Genomic DNA, 23,352 nt, shown 5'->3' on the forward strand with positions numbered 1-23,352 from the left:
AGAACCATTCTTGATACACACCGGAACTGTTGAGTGTGAAAAACCCAGCATCGTTGCAGTTCTTGACACAAACGGTGCGCCTGGCACCTACTACCATATCCTGTTCAAAGGCACTTAAGTATTTTGTCTTGCCCATTCACCGCCTGAATGGCACACATACACAATCCATGTCTCAAGGCTTAAAAATCCTTCTTTAAACTGTCTCCTCCCCTTCATCTACACTGATTGAAGTGAATTTAACAAGTGACATCAACAAGGGATAATAGACTGACCTGGTGAATCCAGGTGAAAGCTATGTCATGGAATGTTTTCTATAGTGTTGGTCTCATGACATGGCCTCGCTATCTGTTCATGATGTTTAAACATTGCTATGTTACATACCCCTGTTGTTAAAATAACAATTTGCACATGTCAATTGAGCTTAACATCGACATGCTGTCTAATCCTCAGCATGTACTCTTGCCCATTCATTCCTTACAGATGACTCAATTCCAGACAAAATATAATGAATATGATTTCAACTTGACACACCTAGATTTTCATGTAGGGGAAAATAAGCTGTAGGGTTGTGGGCCTACTTTGTTGTGGTGTACTGAGCTCACACAGAGAAGCACTCATGCTGCCTAACACCCTCGTAAAACTGACTATCCTACCGATCCTTGACTTCGGCGATGTCATTTACAAAATAGCCTCCAACACTCTACTCGGCAAACTGTGGCCTATTTACTACCTTTCCTCCCTACTCTTGTACATTTGCACACACTGTACATAGATTTTTCTATTGTTATTGACTTTGTTTGTTTATGTGTAACTCTGTTGTTTTTGTCGCTCTGCTTTGCTTTAATGAGAAATTGTTCTCAACTGGCCTACCTGGTTAAATACAAAAATAGCACACGTAGTCTAAATGTATCTGTAGATGTTGTAGGTACAGGTTTGGACAGATGGTTTAGATGATTAATTTCTTTACACTATTTTCTAAAATGAAGAGAAGCTGGTTCTAAGTAGAGGAACTGAGCCTACAGCTAGCTACCTGACATGAAATGAGTAATATAATATTACAACTGCTATTCGCTGCTGGCAGTCCTACTTAGCTACTCCTCTGCATAGACAACGGAAGCTTGCATTGTTGATTGTTCCATATCCTCACCACTTACACTAGTGGAAAATTAGTGACTAGTTAGGTTAGCCATGCACAACTAAAAGTCCACTGACTGTTTCCACTTATCGTCACAACCCATAAAGGCACAGAGGCAACTTTCTCAAAGCCCCTCATGCATCTAAAGCACTCAATATAGCCTTGTAGTTGAATTTGGGACATAGTTTCCGGAGGGTACTCTGTCCTCATTTAGGCTTACTTATCAGCTTTTGCTAACTATACCTCTCTATGGCAATCCAGTGTTCTTTCACAGCCGCCGCCTCCTCATGTCAGTAGACAGTAGTCTGTCTGCATGATACCTGAGATTGCGATCACACTTGGGACCTGTCACCTCTTGTTAGGGGTTTGCTACAGCTGGGGAACGTTTCTTGAAGAAAGTAACCTCAAAGCAACACACTGTCAGTGTTTATAACTCTCTGAGCACTAGGGTTGGGAGTCAATTACATTTTAATTCAGTCAAGAAACTCAAATTCCAGAATTGAAGGTTGCTCTTTACTTTGAATTATGATTTTTAAATTTCTCAATAGAAGCCGAATGCTCAAGGTATAGTCTGATCAGTAGTGTTAGAGCCTTCCGTAAAGAATGTTTATCTGAAATCATGTCTAGTCTCCCAACTGTCTGCCTCACTCAGACTATCTCCTCAGTGTAAACACTAAAGGTGGAATGCTATCTCCAGGACTCCCAGTTCCCTTTTCACATCATATCTCATTGCAGAAGTAGGCTATGCTTTGTGCATGAGGGATTGCGTATGTTTCTGCTTAACCTTTCACACTAGTGCTACATTTACATAAGCCTGTAAGTTAATGCAAAATATAATGGTCCTTGTTGAATGTCATAACAATGAAATGGAAACGGAATGTTTAGAAGGAGGAACCAGGGTTTGTCTTGGGACATGTTCAGTTGGCTAATACAGGGAGGGTGTCAGTATGATGTCATCGTACCAGCCAGCAGTTATATACCATTTAATCTCAATAGTGAAATTTGGCCTCACCAACTTCATCAAACCACTAACCTTTGCTTTATGACCCAGTGTCGCACAGATTCTCCCTCGCCCTCCGTTTGGAAAATCTGACCATAATTCTATCCTGATTCCTGCTTACAAGCTCAAATTAAAGCAGGAAGTACCAGTTACTCACTCAAACCGGAAGTGGTCCGATGTCGCGGATGCTACGCACAGGACTGTTTTGCTAGCACAGATTGGAATATCTTCTGGGATTCATCCAATAGAATTGAGTATACCACCTCAGTCACCGGCTTCATCAATAAGTGCCTCGATCACGGCGTCCATACAGTGACCGTACTTATATTTCCCAACCAGAAGCCATGGATTGCAGGCAACATCCGCACCGAGCTAAAGGCTAGAGATGCCACTTTCAATGAGCAGGACAATCCCGCTATGACCCCAGATGAACCATTAAACAGGCAAAGCATCAATACAGGACAAAGATTGAATCCTACTACACTGGCTCTGACGCTCATCGGATGTGGCAGGGTTTGCAAACTATTACGAACTACAAAGGGAAACCCAGCCGCGAGCTGCCCAGTGACACGAGCCTACCAGATGAGCTAAATGCCTTTTATTGCTTGCTTCGAGGCAAGCAACACTGAAGCTTGCATGAGAGCACCAGATGTTCTAGACGACTGTGTGATCACACTCGCTGTAGCCGACGTGAGCAAAATCTTTAAACATGCCAACATTCACAAGGCCGCAGGGTCAGACGGATTACCAGGACATGTACTCTGAGCATTCACGGACCAACTGCCAACTGTCTTCACTGACATTTTCAACCTCCCCCTGACCAAGTCTGTAATACCTACATGTTTCAAACAGACCACCATAGTCCCTGTGCCCAAGAAAGCAAAGGTAACCTCCATAAATGATTGCCGCCCCGTAGCACTCACATCAGTAGCCATGAAGTGCTTTGAAAGGTTGGTCATGGCTCACATCAACACCATCATTCCGGAATCCCTAAACCCACTCGAATTTGCATACCGACCCAACAGATCCACAGAGGACAATCTCAATTGCACTCCACACTGCCCTTTCCCACCTGGACAAAAGGAACACCTATGTGAGAATGCTGTTCATTGATTACAGCTCAGCGTTCAACACCATAGTGCCCTCAAAGCTCATCACTAAGTTAAGGACCCTGGGATTAAACACTTCCCTCTGGATCCTGAACTTCCTGACGGGCTGCCCCCAGGTGGTAAGGGTAGGTAACAACACATCTGCCACGCTGATCCTCAACACTGGGGCCCCTCAGGGGTGCGTGCTTAGTCCCCTCCTGTACTACTTGTTCACCCACAACTGCATGGCCAAGCATGATTCAAACACCATCATTAAGTTTGCTGACGACAATAGTGGTAGGCCTGACAGCCTATAGGGAGGTCTGACACCTGGCAGTGTGGTAACAGGACCACAACCTCTCTCTCAATGTGAGCAAGACAAAGGAGCTGATCCTGGACTATAGGAATACGAGGGCCAAACACGCCCCCATTCACATCGACTGGACTGGACTGAAGTGGAGCGGGTAGAGAGCTTCAGGTTCCTTAGTATCCACATCACCAACAAACTATCATGGTCCAAACACACCAAGACGGTTGTGAAGAGGGCACACCAACACCTTTTCCCCTTCAGGAGACTGAAAAGATTTGGCATGGGTCCTCAAATCCTCAAAAGGTTTTACAGCTGCACCATCGAGAGCATCCTGACCGGTTGCATCACCTTCTAGTATGGCAACTGCTTGCCACCCAGGACCTGTATGCTAGACGTGTCAGAGGAAGGCCCAAAAAATTGTCAAAGACTACAGTCACCCAAATCATAGACTGTTCTCTTTGCTACTGCATGGCAAGCGGTACCAGAGCGCCAAGTCTTGGACCAAAAGGCTCCTTAACAGCTCCTACCCCCAAGCCATAAGACTGCTGAACAACTAATCAAATGACCACCTAGACTGTCTACACTTTGTTTTTACACTGCTGCTACTCTCTGTTTATTAACTATTCATTGTCACTTTACAAATGACTGAGTAACCTGTACCCCCAGTCATTGACTCGGTACCAGTACCCCCTTTATATAGCCTCATTATTATGTACATTTGTTACTTTTTGATTGTTTTTATTTATTTTTACTTTATTATGTAAATATTTTAACTCTATTTCTTGAACTGCATTGTTGGTTAAGGGCTTGTAAGTATGCATTTCACCGTAATGTGACAAATACAAGTTGATTCTGAGGAAATGCTAGAGAGTCCTTCCCAGATGTGTATGGCCCTCCCCCGTCATCATAAGAGGAATGAGGTCTTACATTCATGGGTTGAAAGTGCCTAGGCAGCTGGCAATCTGAGGAAGTGGCACGTCATCAACTAGTGAATATCGGATTAGGAAGTGGGTGTAGTGTTGGGAGAATATGATGTGAATAGATTTGTGGGATGATGCGGGTTGGGTCTACTTTTCCTGGTGGAGCCCAGGTGCACTGTGATCACTGATAATGCAGATGGAAAGCAAACAGACTTTGTTATTCCTCACTCCACAATGAAGTCAGGTTGGGAGGCCATTGAAACTCATGTAACCCCTCTGTCAGCCTAAACCTGTGTATCGTTGTCAGCCTCTAAACGGGTACTCTAAAAGCAAACCTGATGCTGTTGTAGAAACAGGCTTAGTAACAGTCAGCCAGTCTATCACCTGTCCAAGAATCTGTCCTTTGTACTGCTGTAACAGCCTCATTATACACTGTGCTATAGGGCCTTGTTCACAATGCTTAGCCTCGTATTGCTACTGTTGGGTTGTCTGCACTCACATACACTATGATTCGTTTTGAGAACAGCTCTATAGCCTAGAGCCCCATTGGTAAATGGCCAGTGTCAAGATTATGTATCCATCTCCTCTTTTCACTTGCATCCTGTATCTTTTCCTTACTAGCTATGGCTAAAGCAGTGTAAATTACTGTTCTCAAAACAGAGCATCACTTAAGCCTCATACCGTGTGTAATATGTAGGCCTACTGTATGCTGCATTATGCAACACAGAGGAGAAATTAAAGTTATAGTAGAGAAATGCATGAATATCAGTTATAGCCACATTTTATAGTCCACCTCGTTCAACGTCAAGGAATATATTTGTCCACTGCAATGTAATGATCAGCCCACTTGTGCTGGCTAAATCAAACCTGGCAACTGCTCAAAATAAACCTCTCTCTCCACACTTCCTTTCTCTCCTCTCCTTTTCTCTTTCTGTCTATCATTCTCTCTGCCTCTTCCCTGTCATCTGTCCCTTCAATCCTGTCTTCCTCTGTTGCTTTTACTTTCTGTCAGCCCTAGCTGACTTTGCAACCTTCAGTGTGTCACCTACACACACACACACACACACACACACACACACACACACACACACACACACACACACACACACTTCGTCTATCCCCCCCTGTCGTACACACACAAATCCAGTTCCCTTGCTACAGTCTGTAGTTCATCCCTCCTTCCTCTACCTTTCTTTCTCTTTCCGAACTCCATCTCTGCCAGATAAAGGCGAAGTCTGTCCCTCCGTCCTCTATCCACTAAACTAGCATAAACACTTTAGCCACATTACCATAGGGGTTAGGCCAAAGCCCAGTGCTCCACAACAAGGAATATATGGGCATTCGATCTTGGTAGAACAATCACAGTAATTGGCAATTGCCCACACCAAAATCTCTAACATTGTCTAGTACCCTACCAACTGTTAAATGTGGATGGATACATCTTGGTTCTAGCATTTTTTTTAAATTACGGACACTTTTTTATTTTCATGGATAGTATCCAAATTCGAGATAATGAGATCGTTGCTTGGTGCATCATATGGTACACTTAAGCCAGCATTGACTGAAGAGCCTTTCATGATGCTCTCAGCCTCGCCCAGAAGGCAGTCTTGGATATTTATAACTTTATCTTAATCTCCAAGTGTCTGTCATTATTTTTTTTCTCTCATTTCAACAGTTAGGTCCCGTGTCTTTTCCCATGTTGTTTGGCAATAGGCTAATCCTTTACATTTTGACGAGGCCCACCGGAGACAGTTTTCCAGAAATCCTGGGAAGCTGCTGTATGTTGAAGTGCAAGTCAGTTATCACACCAATACCTGGAGACGTTTGAATTTGAATTCTAATACTTCAGCAGCAACAGAGAGAGAAGAGTGCTGCTGAAGCCGTTTTAAGCGAGAGGCTTCAGAGAGGGGCAGAACCGACTCTCTGAGCAGGCTTTAAATAGAAGCGTCATTTGAAATAACCATTTCTCAGGAGTGCTGACAGTAAGAGACAGTGCCAGCCACGTGGCTCAATGGACGCTGCCGGAGCGGAATTAACAGCGCTGGTAGCATGAACCCTGGTGTTAGGGCCACCGAGGCCTAGGAATCTGTTTGGCTCTCTGACTTTGGGTGAACCAACCAGAACTGTTATTACAATCTTCTGTGGTCTTGAGAGTGGTGTGTCTTCCTTGCCCTGAGGTATTACCAGGGTGAATCCAGACACCCTGGACAATGTTGCGTTGTGACGTGGTCAGGGAACCATGCAGCCTGAGAGGCTCTCTGTGTTGGTTTTGTTCTCGACCCCTTTTAGTTTGTTATGGCCTAGGAAAGTGAGTAGGGGGAGAGTGAATAACAGAGGAAAACCTTTTGTTTGAATTGAGACTAAGTAGGCCTAGTCGTGTTGTTTTTTTGGAGTAAGCGAAATGACTAACCTTTCCCACTGTGGTTGCCTGTATCAAGTTTCCTGAATTTAATTGTGGATGGCATTTAGATTGATCAAAGCATTATCAAGGATCAACTCTGGAAGTTATCCACATCGAAGACACTCTTGCTCCCTGATCATTTTAGTTCTGCCAGTCTGTGTTGCAACATCAGCGAGACAATGTTTAAGAACTACTTTGAAAATCCCAGAGTCAAATATTGAACAACACATGGTGCGTGCTGTTTACTATTGACTTGCTGAATACAGGGTGATGAATTAAGAATTAAACACAGTATCCACATGAAGCTTATTAGGTAGGTTTAGGCCTAATCTGTATCAACCTTATACCTGTACCTCAGGTATACCATGGCTCAGTTAGAATGTCTCAGCCAGGCCATGTTTAGGTTGGATTGTTGACCTAGTTTGTCTACTATCCCCAGCCCGCTATTTATGAATCCCCTTGCCGAGTCATGACTCATGTGTCATCTAGAGAGTGTCATTAAGTGTTTCTCAACCCCTGGACTGGCACTGGCCCATGAGATGTCACTCGTACATCCGATGATCTAACATCAATTTTAGTCTACCCTCTAGTGCTAGTTTTAGTTAAGTACCACTGACTCCAAGAAGGAGGAGCATAGCTTGTCGAATCCTGATAACGTCCAAAAACACTGGTCATGCCTTCTCTTTGGTGGTCTAATGGGCCGAGATCACCTTCATAACAACATGCTGACTGGACAGAGAAGGATTTGTCCCCCCACCACCCTACAATATTTAATCATACCCTTCAAGTTAACTTCACACTAATGGAAGGGTCCCCTATCGTGTTGTTCCACTATCACTCTTCTAGGTCTATACTTTTTTTCTCCAAGGAGCTCTGTCAAGTCAGAGTTGTGGTCTTTGGTAAACAGTGTGTGATAATGGCTTTTTCACACTGTCAACACTTTGGATAATGCTATTTATTGTGGTGAGCTTGTGAAATGACCATTGTGGTAAAGTACTCCCCTCTGGGCCTCACTCTGTTAACGGTGTGTGTGTGTAGGCTATGCACGCGTGTGTGTGTATGTATGTCCCCTCTTAACATCATCACGTGCTTGCCCCGTGCACACAAAACGGGCATTGTGGGGCGGCCGGGCCTCCATTTTAGAATGGTATTGTGGCGATGCCCCTGAGTTGGCGTGGGCGTGGCTGTACCAGCTACCAGGCATCTCTCTCCCTGTTGCTGACTTCCAGCATCATCTCGCTGGGAAGAGTGACCCTGAATACCTCCTCTGTCACTAGCTGTGGCTCTGGTTGAATGCCAGCTATGGGCAGCAGCATTCTGACAAGAGCAAAGGCACTGCCTCTGGACAGCATTCATGGCTAACAACTTTATCTTAAGCATTGTTTTGACAGGCAAATCAATCAAATTTATTTCAATCAATCAAATGTATTTATGAAGCCCTTCTTACATCAGCTGATGTCACAAAGTGCTGTACAGAAACCCAGCCTAAAACCCCAAACAGCAAGCAATGCAGGTGTAGAAGCACGGTGGCTAGGAAAAACTCCCCAAATCAGCTGGCAAGTGTATTTTGAGGAAGAATGTATGGCATTAAGTTGCAAGATACAAGTGTTCATAAAGATCTGTTAGCACTGTACATTCTGCTGTATTTCAAATACATTTTGTGAGTGCTGTGGTGAGTATTGGAAATTATCTGGAAGTTTTTTTTAAAGATCTCCACGTTTTTGTGCTGTCAAAATGTTCCCCTAGGTATTGCATAACACAAAGTAAAAATCTGTTTTTTCGAGGGTGTTATTGACAAAGCTATGAAGAAATGTTGACGTGTGAAATGATGCGTGTAGCACCTCTTCACACACATCATTTCACACATTCTCAAACATGTCAGGAGTTTTAGAACCTGCTGTATAGGAAGAGTGAGAGTGTCAGTCTGCCAGTTCAGGGGCAGGATTTCTAGCTGCCAAGCCTGAACAGAGCTCTCCTTGTCCGTTTGGGGTGTCCTTATCAGGAGCTCACACCTGTAGAGATGTGGGAGTGCGGGTTGAGTGTTGTCACTGCACAGGCTCAGAAATAACTCTTCTCAATCAGTTGGAGGCAAAGCTACACTGTAATTCACATACACAGTGAGCTATAACTAACTGCTTTATTTGACTGATATGGGGATTTAACCTATGTACGGTAGAGTAAATTTCTCCTTTCCTAGAAAATGTTCATTGAAATGACTCATTCCTCAGTAGCTTGCATTAGAGGTTTATAATATTTTGGAAATATATATTCAGGCCTTCCAGCCCGGCTGGTGCTCAATAATAGCAGGTGAATTAAAAGAAGAACCAAACTCATGACCTGTTTTAAATATCTTGTGGCTCTTTTTATTTCCTGCTTGTTTGAAACTACGTTTCTGAGGAGGTTGAGGTGTGATGTGAGTGGCTGGAAGGCTTTCAGTTGCAGTTTTGTTTGAGCATTAGCTAGCCTATTTTGACAAATTGTTTAAGCCACTGTTTCTCAATGATTTCTTGGTGAACTCTCAGGTTGCACACAAGACTTTTGTTTTTGTATGTTTAAGTATTCAAATCAAATTTATTTATATAGCCCTTTGTACATCAGCTGATATTTCAAAGTGCTGTACAGAAACCCAGCCTAAAACCCCAAACAGCAAGCAATGCAGGTGTAGAAGCACGGTGGCTAGGAAAAACTCCCTAGAAAGGCCAAAACCTAGGAAGAAACCTAGAGAGGAACCAGGCTATGAGGTGTGGCCAGTCCTCTTCTGGCTGTGCCGGGTGGAGATTATAACAGAACATGGTCAAGATGTTCAAGTATTGTATCACCTCACTGAATAATAATATAAGTCAATTATTATAATATCTGGAAAAGCAGCCAGAGGGAGAGGCTGGCTGATATGGTCAAGATGCAATACAGACTAGATGGTGAAGTGGGTAGCGACCCGAATTCATGTGCTCAACTTGTTTTAATCGTATGTCATCTGTGTACGCCTGTAGATGTTTTTCAAGAGTTATGACTCAGAAAGTCTGACATTAGTTCAACCAAGCAGGGATGCACAACTCTAGTCCTTGACGGCCGCACTTGTTATCAGTCAGGGAGGAAAGAACTAGCAGAATGACAGACCGAACCCCTGCCCTAAAACAACCCATCTTCTTCAGTAGTAGGCCATGGTCTAATACTTCACATTGATGTCAGCTCGTATGATCATGGTGGTGGTCCACTGCTTCAAGGCTGAAGTGTACTGTCAGACATGTCATAATTCTGGGGAATAAGACCTTTACTTCTCTCTTGTTGCTTGTCTAAATATGGCGTATTCAATTCTATATCTATGATGCACTGGGTTTCATACGAATGGGACTTCAAAAGCCTCTTGTCAGGATGTGGGCGCTCTAGTTCCAGAGCTCGCTCTCTCTTTTGCGCGCTCTCTCGCTCAAACCACTGACAGTTTTAATGAATTCATTTCTTAGTAATATTGACAAACATATTGAAATAACTTGCAGTCGCAGGGATTGTGACTAATATTAAGACATGTTGGACATTGGGGCAATCCAGTACTCAAAAGGGGTTTTCCAGTGTGTGTGTGTGTTTGTGTGTACATTTGCAAGCGTGTGTGTGAGAGATAGAAAGTGAACGTTACCATGCACGTAGGGTATTATGAAAAAGGGAACCAGCAATTATTAGCCTACATCAGCAATTTCTGAAAAACCCCGAGGTTCAGTGTCCTTGACAAGCTCCCAGCAGGGCAACACCCTTTTATTATAGTACCATTGTAGGCCTTAGGGCCTAACAGATCCGTTATACTGGTGTGTTTGTTTTGCATCAAATATGCACACATATCATACCCCGAAGACGTGCTAACCTCTAAACATAACAATAACGGGAGGTCAGCATTATGGGGGGGGGGGGGGTGTATTATATATGTGTCTAACTTGTTCACTCATCGTTGTTCACAATTAATTCAGGATTATCTGTAGTCATGCTAGAATCCTCATATAATGCACATATAAGTGAATTTGTCCCAATACTTTTGGTCCCCTAAAATGGGGGAACTATGTACAAAAACCGTTCTAAACGGTTCACCGATATGGATGAAAATACCTGCAAATTAAAGCTGACAGTCTGCACTTTAACCTCAAAGTTATTTTATTTGTTGTATAATTTAAAATCCAAAGTGCTGATGTACAGAGCCAAAACAACAACAAATTGTCATTTTCGAGCTCACTGTATATTATTACCTCCTGTAGCCTGTCATAAATTCCCCCTGGACATGTGTCACCGTGCTCCAGTGTCACAAGGAAGCTACTGATGAACTCTTGGAATATAACAGGAAACAGGCTGCCAGTGGCCACTTCCTGTTTGCCAGTCAACGTTTGGAGCCCAACCTCCATCGATTTCCTCTACTCTCACTTTTTCAAGGCCCTTTTAGTAATTCTCTCACACTCTAGGCATGCATATGTACTCTTACGCGTTAGATGTGCTAAATACTAGTGTTTATAGGTCGACCGATTAATCGGAATGGCCAATTTCAAGTTTTCATAACAATCGGTAATCGGCATTTCTGGACACCGATTATGGCCGATTACATTGCACTCCACGAGGAGACTCCGTGGCAGGCTGACCACCTGTTATACGAGTGCAGCAAGGAGCCGAGGTAAGGTGCTAGTTAGCATTAAACTGTTTTTTATAAAAGATAAATCTTAACATAATCACTAGTTAACTACACATGGTTGATGATTTTACTAGTTTATCTAGCTTGTCCTGCGTTGCATATAATCAGTGCGGTGCCTGTTCACTTATCATTGAATCACAAACTACTTCACCAAACAGGTGATTTAACAAGCGCATTCGCGAAAAAAGCACTGTCGTTGCACCAATGTGTACCTAACCATAAACATCAATGCCTTTCTTAAAATCAATACACAAATATATATTTTAAACCTGCATATTTAGTTAATATTGCCTGCTAACATGAATTTCTTTTAACTAGGGAAATTGTGTCGCTACTCTTGCGTTCCGTGCAAGCAGAGTCAGGGTATATGCAGCAGTTTGGGCTGCCTGGCACGTTGCGAAGTGTGTGAAGACCATTTCTTCCTAACAATGACCGTAATTAATTTGCCAGACTTGTACATAATTATGACATAACATTGAGGGTTGTGCAATGTAACAGCAATATTTAGACTTAGGGATGCCACCTGTTAGATAAAATACAGAATGGTTCCGTATTTTTGTTTTCGAAATTATGAAGTTTTGTTTTAGAAATGATAGTTTCCGGATTTTACCATATTAATTAATACGACCTAAGGATCGTATTTCTGTGTTATTATATTATAATTAAGTCTGTGATTTGATAGAGCAGTCTGACTGAGCGGTGGTAGGCAGCAGTAGGCTCGTAAGCATTCATTCAAACAGCACTTTCCTGCATTTGCCAGAAGCTCTTCTCTGTGCTTCAAGCATTGCACTGTTTATGACTTCAAGCCTATCAACTCCCGAGAATAGGCTGGCAATACTAAAGTACCTATTAGAACATCCTATAGTCAAAGGTATATTAAATACAAATGGTATAGAGAGCAATAGTCCTAACAATAACTACAACCTAAAACTTCTTACCTGGGAATATTGAAGACTCATGTTAAAAGGAACCACCAGCTTTCATATGTTCTGAGCAAGGAACTTAAACATTAGCTTTTTTACATGGCACATATTGCACTTTTACTTTCTTCTCCAACACTTTGGTTTTGCATTATTTAAACCAAATTGAACATGTTTCATTATTTTTTAGACTAAATTGATTTTGATGTATTATATTAAGTTAAAATAAGTGTTCATTCAGTATTGTTGTAATTGTCATTATTACAAATATATATACATACAGTGGGGCAAAAAAGTATTTAGTCAGCCACCAATTGTGCAAGTTCTCCCACTTAAAAAGATGAGGCCTGTAATTTTCATCATAGGTACACTTCAACTATGACAGACAAAATTAGAAAAAAAATAATCCAGAAAATCACATTGTAGGATTTTTTTGGAATTTATTTGCAAATTATGGTGGAAAATAAGTATTTGGTCACCTACAAACAAGCAAGATTTCTGGCTCTCACAGACCTGTAACTTCTTCTTTAAGAGGCTCCTCTGTCCTCCACTCGTTACCTGTATTAATGGCACCTGTTTGAACTTGTTATCAGTATAAAAGACACCTGTCCACAACCTCAAACAGTCACACTCCAAACTCCACTATGGCCAAGACCAAAGAGCTGTCAAAGGACACCAGAAACAAAATTGTAGACCTGCACCAGGCTGGGAAGACTGAATCTGCAATAGGTAAGCAGCTTGGTTTGAAGAAATCAACTGTGGGAGCAATTATTAGGAAATGGAAGACATACAAGACCACTGATAATCTCCCTCGATCTGGGGCTCCACGCAAGATCTCACCCCGTGGGGTCAAAATGATCACAAGAACGGCGAGCAAAAATCCCAGAACCACACGGGGGACCTAGTGAATGACCTGCAGAGAGCTGGGACCAAAGTAACAAAGCCTACCATCAGTAACACACTACGCCGCCAGGGGACTCAAATCCTGCAGTGCCAGACGTGTCCCCCTGCTTAAGCCAGTAGATGTCCAGGCCCGTCTGAATCAAATCAAATGTATTTATATAGCCCTTCGTACATCAGCTGATATCTCAAAGTGCTGTACAGAAACCCAGCCTAAAACTCCAAACAGCAAGCAATGCAGGTGTTGAAGCACGGTGGCTAGGAAAAACTCCCTAGAAAGGCCAAAACCTAGGAAGAAACCTAGAGAGGAACCAGGCTATGTGGGGTGGCCAGTCCTCTTCTGGCTGTGCCGGGTGGAGATTATAACAGAACATGGCCAAGTTGTTCAAATGTTCATAAATGACCAGCATGGTCAAATAATAATAATAATAATAATCACAGGCAGAACAGTTGAAACTGGAGCAGCAGCACGGCCAGGTGGACTGGGGACAGCAAGGAGTCATCATGTCAGGTACTCCTGAGGCATGGTCCTAGGGCTCAGGTCCTCCGAGAGAGAGAAAGAAAGAAAGAGAGAAAGAAAGAGAATTATAGAGAGCATACTTAAATTCACACAGGACACCGGATAGGACAGAAGTACTCCAGATATAACAAACTGACCCTAGCCCCCCGACACATAAACTACTGCAGCATAAATACTGGAGCCTGAGACAGGAGGTGTCAGGAGACACTGTGGCCCCGTCCGATGACACCCCCGGACAGGGCCAAACAGGAAGGATATAACCCCACCCGCTTTGCCAAAGCACAGCCCCCACACCACCAGAGGGATATCTTCAACCACCAACTTACCATCCTGAGACAAGGCTGAGTATAGCCCACAAAGATCTCCGCCACGGCACAACCCAAGGGGGGGTGCCAACCCAGACAGGAAGATCACATCAGTGACTCAACCCACTCAAGTGACGCACCCCTCCTAGGGACGGTATGAAAGAGCCCTAGTAAGCCAGTGACTCAGCCACTGTAATAGGGTTAGAGGCAGAGAATCCCTGAAGTTTGCTAGAGAGCATTTGGATGATCCAGAAGAAGATTGGGAGAATGTCATATGGTCAGATGAAACCAAAATAGAACTTTTTGGTAAAAACTCAACTCGTTGTGTTTGGAGAACAAAGAATGCTGAGTTGCATCCAAAGAACACCATACCTACTGTGAAGCATGGGGGTGGAAACATCATGCTTTGGGGCTGTTTTTCTGCAAAGGGACCAGGACGACTGATCCATGTAAAGGAAAGAATGAATGGGGCCATGTATCGTGAGATTTTGAGTGAAAACCTCCTTCCATCAGCAAGGGCATTGAAGATTAAATGTGGCTGGGTCTTTCAGCATGACAATGATCCCAAACACACCGCCCGGGCAACGAAGGATTGGCTTCGTAAGAAGCATTTGAAGGTCCTGGAGTGGCCTAGCCAGTCTCCAGATCTCAACCCCATAGAAAATCTTTGGAGGGAGTTGAAAGTCTGTGTTGCCCAGCAACAGCCCCAAAACATCACTGCTCTAGAGGAGATCTGCATGGAGGAATGGGCCAAAATACCAGCAACAGTATGTGAAAACCTTGTGAAGACTTACAGAAAACGTTTGACCTCTGTCATTGCCAACAAAGGGTATATAGTATTGAGATAAACGTTTGTTATTGACCAAATACTTATTTTCCACCATAATTTGCAAATAAATTCATTAAAAATCCTACAATGTGATTTTCGGGATTTTTTTTTTTCTTCTCATTTTGTCTGTCATAGTTGAAGTGTACCTATGATGAAAATTACAGGCCTCTCATCTTTTTAAGTGGGAGAACTTGCACAATTGGTGGCTGACTAATTACTTTTTTACCCCACTGTATGTATGTGTGTGTGTATGTGTATATATATATATATATATATATATATATAAATAAATAAATAAATTGGCAGATTTTTTTTATTTTTATCGGTTTCGGCATTTTTTTGGCCTCCATTAATCGGTATCGGCGTAGAAAAATCATAATCGGTCGACCTCTACTAGTGAGATGCACCAATATGACATTTTTGATCGGCGTAGAAAAATCATAATCGGTCGACCTCTACTAGTGAGATGCACCAATATGACATTTTTGGCCGATTTACCAAAATCCAATATTTTTCTTACAAAAAAAACGATATCGATAACCGATATAAAAATGTTTAGCAGCCTTTTAAGCATTCTAGTACAGTTAAATAGTTAACACACACACACACATCGACGCAGCGTATTAAGGCACTGCATCTCAGTGCAAGAGGTGTCACTACAGTCCCTGGGTCGAATCTAGGCTGTATATACACAATTTGGCTGGGGTAGGCTGTCATTGTAAATAATACTTTGTTCTTAACTGACTTGCCTAGTTAAATAAAGGTTACACACACACACTGACCAAAAAGTTAATTTGTTGGCATGTACATATGTACCCATTACCAGTAAAACATAATTGAAACCTATTTATTTCACTTACTTGCTGTGCTATTTCGTTTTTCAGTCGCTTCATTCTCAACCAGGATTTCTATGGAACTCGTTTGGGTCTTTGCGTGTCAAAAAATATACGATTTAATGTGTCAAATAGGTTTGTTGACCAATGCAGACCTTAATATGACGGCACGTCACATAATAATTTAACGTACATTTTTTACGTCGTTATTACACTATCATTTCATATGTCACAACGATTCATCGATACGTATGCTATGATGCTGGGAAAGTTGTCTCGCTCACCTACAGTGCTGGTCATAAAGAAAAGCTAGCTAGCTCATGGATGCAAACAATGTTCTTCCCTTAAAGCATAGCAAAACGACGTGTTTCAGTAGCAATAGTTAGCTAGCTAACTATATAGCTAGGTGTCATCTAAAATAACCCTAATTTATAAGACAGTTCTTATTTGATTAATGGTGGTCGGACAATAGTGGACTTTGCGGCTAGCCTTCAAAATAAAAGTATGGCATAATTCTACTATGTATTCATTTGTATAACTGTCAATGACATACTTTTATTTTGAAGGCAAACTGTAAATTCCACTTGTGCCTAATCCTTACTATGGCTAGCTTCACAACACATAAACCGGTCTGGTCGAGCCTCACTAGCCAGATAACGTTATAAGCAGCCAGCTCGCTTTATCTTTGGGCAACAGGGTTAAGTAGCTGGCTAGCTATTTATTTTAATGATCTGAAGTTAAATTCCAATTGGCTAACAACAAGTGGCAACCTAGCTAACCTAACTTACAAGGATTCCTAAATCATTGCTAAGAATAATTAAAATGACTTCAGTTTCCGGCACTGTCCTGTCTTCCTAGCAGTGACTTATCGACTCATCCACTCTGTGAGGAAGGCCTATCCATCCTGTATAAATGCTCTCTAGACAGTAATGCTCCCTCTGAAATGATTGGAGAAGGAATCCACATGATTTGTTTCTAATGATTTGCTGAATCGCTTTTAGTTTTTTGATTAGCTTTTAAATAGAGTTGACGTATTTGTTGGCGTTTGGTTTGGTTTACCTTACTAGCGATGTTGGCTAGCTAGCTTTGAATGCCGCAACACTACAGAAGTAAATAGGACTACATTAGCAGAGATGGCTTGCAGTAGTGAAGATTGTCCACTACTCTGACAGTCACAAAATGTATGGTGAGCCAGTGGCAGGATTGGCATCTACAAAGGGTTAGGGTAGGGATAGATTTATCTACGAAGTCCAAAGCACAGAGAGGAAGTTGGGAATGGAGAGGTGCACTCTGTGCTGCTGAGGCTACGGACCTCGGCTGACCATCCGAAGTGCAAGCCTGATCCCATCTACGACTTCTTAACTTTCTTGATTTGCCAACTGTATCACATTTATTGTTTTGTTTTCCTGTTGTATTTCCTGATGCATATGAAATCCAACTTTTAGTTGCCATGTATACTGAAATAAACAAACTCAACTAATGGGTGGGGAGAGGATGAGTGGTAATTGGTTGGATCTCCCATCTCAGCAGAATTTAGCAGCTTATTGTTGACCCTCAGACTACCTCTCAGACGGGTCATATCTGTATGAAATGCGAATGACTCAAGGCCTTTGAGTCAAAAATAAATATTTGTGTGGGACTGTGCGGAATCCACGTGCAGTGATATTGTTATCACTCTCCTGGTTGTTTATCTATTGCCAATGATGAGAACCAAATATTGTCAGTATGAGTAATAAGGGTTAGTTTCTATAAGACTGTCGGAAAGAAAGAAATCCATTCATCATCAATTGCTCAGCAGTTATGTTTACATAAGCAAGATCGCACAATCTCAATTTGGTTCCCCCTCCGTCTACTTCTCGCTTTCTTTTTCTCCCCCTCTCCCTCCCTCTCCACAGCAGTTGGCAGACAGGAGGCATGATGGAGGAGAAATGCCCCCAGCTAGTGGACTACTTTGTGGTGGCAGGGCTGGCCCCGGGGGGCTCGGCCCCACTGGACGAAGAGGGCCAGCAGAGAGGGGGCCGGGTGGTGGAGCCGGTCATAGACCTGGCGGTGATCGCCCGGGGCTTGGGGGAGGAGGTGCCTGAGGGCTTCACCTGCATCGAGAAGACCCAGGGGGGCCACCCGGCAGAGCTGAGCACCGGACTCATCAACAACCCCCACATGTACCTGTGTTACCGCCGTGGGCATGACAAGCCACCCATCCTCGACCTCGGGTGAGACACTCCAGCAGTGATGAAAAAAATGATCATTCTATTCTAATGGATGCTGGAGTCAGACATTAGCCACAGCATCAATTTAAAGCTATGCATGGTGCTTGGAGTTCACATACTGTAGCTAATGCATAACAATGCTTTGAGCTTGCATTATGCAATTATCGACATACTGCATGCTGTAACCATGTACGTGTGACCACGAAGGTTTTATTGTATGCTATTGCTATGTAGCCCTGAACCGCCATAATCATTAAATTAAGCATGTCTGGCCAAGCCATACATGACTGCAAAATGTAATTGTATACATACCCATAGATTCTTTAATGGAAAGAGCTATGCACGTCACATGATGCATTAATTCTGGACAAAGTGCGGGATGTCTTCTAAACATGAAAAGAAAAGCTTTCCTTGAATGAGTGATAGAAATTGGTTTCTGTTAACTGTATAACTAGTGACATTGACTGACTCATTGTCCTGACTCTGCCCCCTCCCCCGGTCCCCAGGGTGCTGTACGAGGGCAAAGAGGTGGTGAAGCAGGGCTGGTATGTGATCGAGACCACCCCCTACAGCCGCTCAGCCAGCCTGAGCTCCGGGGGGCCCGCCACCCACCGCACCTTCCTGACTTACCGCCGGGCCCCAGAGTCCCAGGCCCTCCACACCCTGGGGGTCACAGACATCTCCCTCCTGCTGCCCAGTAAGGGGGAGGTGGCCCCCCACACCTTCTGCCGGGTGGAGAAGAACCTCAACACTGGCATAGTGGGTTTGAAGCGCTCTGTTTTTCTACTGTTTTTTAACTTAATTCTTCATCTTTCTCCCTCCATCCCTCTCTCTCTCTCACTGTGCTTTGTTGTTTTGGCTCCACAGTGGGGTCCAGCCTTATACCTGTGCTACAAGAGAGCTGTAGCCAAAGCCAATGCCCTAGTCTATGAAGCAGGTGAGTGTAGACTGTTCCATTATGAAGGTATCACAGCACTCATTCTGCTGTCGCGATATGTGACGTTTTAAACAGACCTATTGACCTACTTCTCACAATTAAATACATTTAGAAGTAGAAAGATCTACCAAAAATGAAAGTCTCTCTGTAGTCACTAATCAAAATGGTACTTTTATTAACTGTCTGTCTCTGTCTGTGTGTTTCCCAGGTCTGATCAGTCGGTATCCGGAAGCGGACGTGGAGTCGTTCCCCCTGCCAGAGTCTGTGCCTATGTTCTGTCTGCCCATGGGTGTGACGGTGGAGAGCTGGCCCCTCAACACCAAGTACCAGCTCCCTGTCTTCTCTACCTTCGTCCTCACTAGCGCCTGTGGCGACAAGGTGGGTCCGCCTACCTGCCTTCTTCTCACACACACTCTCCAACACTCTTAACACTGCGCCGTGGCTGAGCTATTGAGTCCATTGGGTTATGTGTAGGAATTTTCTCTAGATAATATCAGGTGAATTTATAATCTATTGTAGCTTGTTGCAAGTCACCGGTTCAGTCAATTTCAACAAATGACAATAACTTAAGATGTCATTATTTGTCAGACATTGAAATACTTCACTCCATCCATGATGTAACAGTGACAATCATAACAGTAATAGTAAAGTTTCCTAATTCATATTAAATCCAGACAACAAGCTAAAATAATTATAATAAAAGACCCGTTTATTCCAAAATATAAATCATATCATCCTATTAGGATGTTCCCAGGATGAACCTGACCCCTTTCTTCAATTGTTTCCAGAACCTCCTCAGACCTATTTCAAGCCAAATCACCCCTGTACTCTTTCCCTGCACCATCATCTCCATCACCATCCTCTTCCCCTTTCCTTTCTCTGTTCCCTATCCTTCATTTTCTGCTCTTTCCTCTCAGCCTTGCACTCAAGCCGTGTTTTCTTATCCCCTGCCTTGTCCTGTCACCTGGGGGACCTGGCCATTCTTTTTCTAAGATAGATAACAAGTATTGTTTAACTGCAATAACAACAGAATACTAGTATAGCTACTAATTCTTGTTTAGTTGTACTACTGCTACTACTGGATTCGTTCTAAAATGGTTACGTTGAAGAGATGATAGTTTACTAAACAGAAGGATAGTACAGTAGAAACAACATTATAGTGCTGAAATAAACTCAGCAAAAAAATTTACGTCCTCTCACTGTCAACTGTATTTACTTTCAGAAAACTTAACGTGTAAATATTTGTATGAACATAAGATTCAACAACTGAGACATGAACTGAACAAGTTCCACAGACATGTGACTAACAGAAATGGAATAATGTGTCCCTGAACAAAGGGGTGGTCAAAATCAAAAGTTACAGTCAGTATCTGGTGTGGCCACCAGCTGCATTAAGTACTGCAGTGCATCTCCTCCTCATGGACTGCACCAGATTTGCCCGTTCTTGCTGTGAGATGTTACCCCACTCTTCCACCTAGGCACCTGCAAGGGAATGGCCCTAGGCCTCACCGTCCGATCCAACAGGTCCCAGGCGTGCTCAATGGGATTGAGATCCGGGCTCTTCACTGGCCATGGCAGAACACTGACATTCCTGTCTTGCAGGAAATCACGCACAGAATGAGCAGTATGGCTGGTGGCGTTGTCATGCTGGAGGGTCATGTCAGGATGAGCCTGCAGGAAGGGTACCACTTGAGTGAAGAGGATGTCTTCCCTGTAACGCACAGTGTTGAGATTGCCTGCAATGACAACAAGCTCAGTCCAATGATGCTGTGACACACCGCCCCAGACCATGACGGACCCTCCACCTCCAAATCGATCCCACTCCAGAGTACAGGCCTCCGTGTAACGCTCATTCCTTCAACGATAAATACGAATCCGACCATCACCCCTGGTGAGACAAAACCGTGACTTGTCAGTGAAGAGCACTTTTTTGCCAGTCCTGTCTGGGCCAGCGACGGGTTTGTGCCCATAGACATTGTTGCCGGTGATGTCTGGTGAGGACCTGCTTTACAACAGGCCTTCAAGCCCTCAGTCCAACCTCTCTCAGCCTATTGCGGACAGTCTGAGCACTGATGGAGGGTTTGTGCGTTCCTGGTGTAACTCTGGAAGTTGTTGTTGCCATCCTGTACTTGTCCCGCAGGTGTGATGTCAACACTGTGCGGGACAAGTACAGGATGGCAACAACAACTTCCAGAGTTACACCAGGAACGCACAAACCCTCCATCAGTGCTCAGACTGTCCGCAATAGGCTGAGAGAGGTTGGACTGAGGGCTTGAAGGCCTGTTGTAAAGCAGGTCCTCACCAGACATCACCGGCAACAATGTCGCCTATGGGCTGTAACACCTGCACAGGATCGATGTTACACGTGGTCTGCCATTGCGAGGTCGATCAGCTGTCCGTCCTGTCTCCCTGTAGCGCTGTCTTAGGCATCTCACAGTACGGACATTGCAATTTATTGCCCTGGCCACATCTGCAGTCCTCATGCCTCCATGCAGCATAGTTAAGGCATATTCACGCAGATGAGCAGGGACCCTGGGCGTCTTTCTTTGGTGTTTTTCAGAGTCAGTAGAAAGGTCTCTGTAGTGTGCTAAGTTTTCATAACTGTGACCTTAATTGCCTACTGTCTGTAAGCTGTTAGTGTCTTAACGACCGTTCCACAGGTGCATGTTCATTAATTGTTTATGGTTCATTGAACAAGCATGGGAAACAGTGTTTAAACCCTTTTACAATGAAGATCTGTGAAGTTATTTGGATTTTTACAAATTATTTTTGAAGACTGTGTCCTGAAAAAGGGACATTTATTTTTTTGCTGAGTTTAGTCACTAAAGCTCACCTTTGATTGACCACCCTTTGTTTTTCCGTCATTCTCTGGACAAATCCTGGACTCGCCAAGCCATGTCCTCTAGCAATCCCTCCATCTTGGCTAGGTATCTACCCTCTACTTCCAGTTTTCTGTCTCCATAGGATCTCCCTCTTTCTGATCTCTCTCCTCTTGTCCTCTAACCACTCCCTCTCTCTCTTGAACATTCTGTCACATTTCTGTTCAAAAAGGCTTAGGTCCTGTTTTTTCCTCATGTGATCTCCCTCTGCCTTCTGAAGGTGCTCTACTGTTTGGGAGTCAGTGCAGGTTTCACTGTTTGGGAATCAGTGGCCGTCAGTGCAGGTTCCACTGTTTGGGAGTCAGTAGGCGTCAGTGCAGGTTTCACTGTTTGGGAGTCAGTAGGCATCAGTGCAGGTTTCACTGTTTGGGAGTCAGTAGGCATCAGTGCAGGTTCCACTGTTTGGGAGTCAGTAGGCGTCAGTGCAGGTTTCACTGTTTGGGAGTCAGGAGGCATCAGTGCAGGTTCCACTGTTTGGGAGTCAGTAGGCATCAGTGCAGGTTTCACTGTTTGGGAGTCAGTAGGCGTCAGTGCAGGTTTCACTGTTTGGGAGTCAGTAGGCGTCAGTGCAGGTTCCACTGTTTGGGAGTCAGTAGGCGTCAATGTAGGTTTCACTGTTTGGGAGTCTGTGCCATCTCTCTCCTTTGTATGGATCTGTTAGGACAAAATTAAACTACTATAAGCCTGTTTGGAAATTTAGCTGAGACCGCTTTCACATTTGCTCTCACTTGAAACGGAGCAGAAAAGCGAATCAGAAAATGTCCGTGTTTACCGAAGTTGGGCAGTGGTGTCTGGTCCTGGAATTACCTTTCTGATGGCAGACAATTTTCTTGTCGTCCTGAAAAAAGAAAAGGTTTCCATATAATCATGCAAACAAGACCAATACATTGATCAAGAATGGTTAGCATATGGCAATAGGCTGTAGTGTTTTGGCAATATTTGATTTTAATTGTTTTTTAAATTCACAGTTATTGGCCTTCTTGGGCGGATAGATGCACTGCGTTAGCGATTCATTGCTGCATTCCCCTCTGCCTTCTGTGGGTGTTCCACTGTTTGGGTCACAGAGTCAGTGCAAATGGAACAACACTTAGCCTATATGGAGAGTATAGCCAAGACCACTCTCACATTTTCCTTCACTTGAAACAGATCTGAAAAAATGGAAATGCCAGTGCCATAATGAATGTATGGGCTGGTTTACCGAAGATGGGCAGTGATGTCTGGTCCTGGATCTGCCTCTTTCATGGCAGACAGTTTTCTCATCTTCCTGAAAAAAGAACAGGTTTCAATTATTATTATGACAAGAACATGACATGGATCAAGAATGATTTGCGTATGGCATGCGATTAAGAATTTCAGATTAGGTTAGCATGTTTTTAAAGCTTTTTTTTAACTCACAGTTATTGGCATTCTTTGAGGGATAGATGACACACTCCGTCCGCAAGTCATAACGTCCCTCCCTGCATTCTGAGAGTAGTCCACTTTTTGGGACACAGTCAGTGCCA

General features: G+C 43.5%; 1 protein-coding gene across 6 annotated transcripts in view; it reads left to right on the plus strand.

Moving 5' to 3' along the window:
- LOC109901946 (DENN domain-containing protein 4B-like) overlaps positions 1 to 23,352 on the plus strand; it is a 44,161-nt gene that overhangs the window by 3,288 nt on the left and 17,521 nt on the right. For 4 of the 6 annotated variants that reach the window (XM_031786873.1, XM_031786876.1, XM_020497966.2 and 1 more), the window contains exons 2-5: positions 17,720 to 18,037; positions 18,541 to 18,793; positions 18,902 to 18,971; positions 19,180 to 19,349. In XM_031786873.1, coding sequence (XP_031642733.1) covers positions 17,739 to 18,037; positions 18,541 to 18,793; positions 18,902 to 18,971; positions 19,180 to 19,349 — 792 coding nt within the window. In that variant the 5' untranslated portion in view covers positions 17,720 to 17,738. Of the gene's footprint in view, positions 1 to 11,464; positions 11,500 to 17,719; positions 18,038 to 18,540; positions 18,794 to 18,901; positions 18,972 to 19,179; positions 19,350 to 23,352 lie in introns of those variants that run through there. The other 2 variants (XM_031786875.1, XM_031786874.1) reach the window with 2 other exon arrangements.

Source organism: Oncorhynchus kisutch, linkage group LG13 (assembly GCF_002021735.2).
Source record: "Oncorhynchus kisutch isolate 150728-3 linkage group LG13, Okis_V2, whole genome shotgun sequence".
Classification (NCBI taxonomy): domain Eukaryota; kingdom Metazoa; phylum Chordata; class Actinopteri; order Salmoniformes; family Salmonidae; genus Oncorhynchus; species Oncorhynchus kisutch.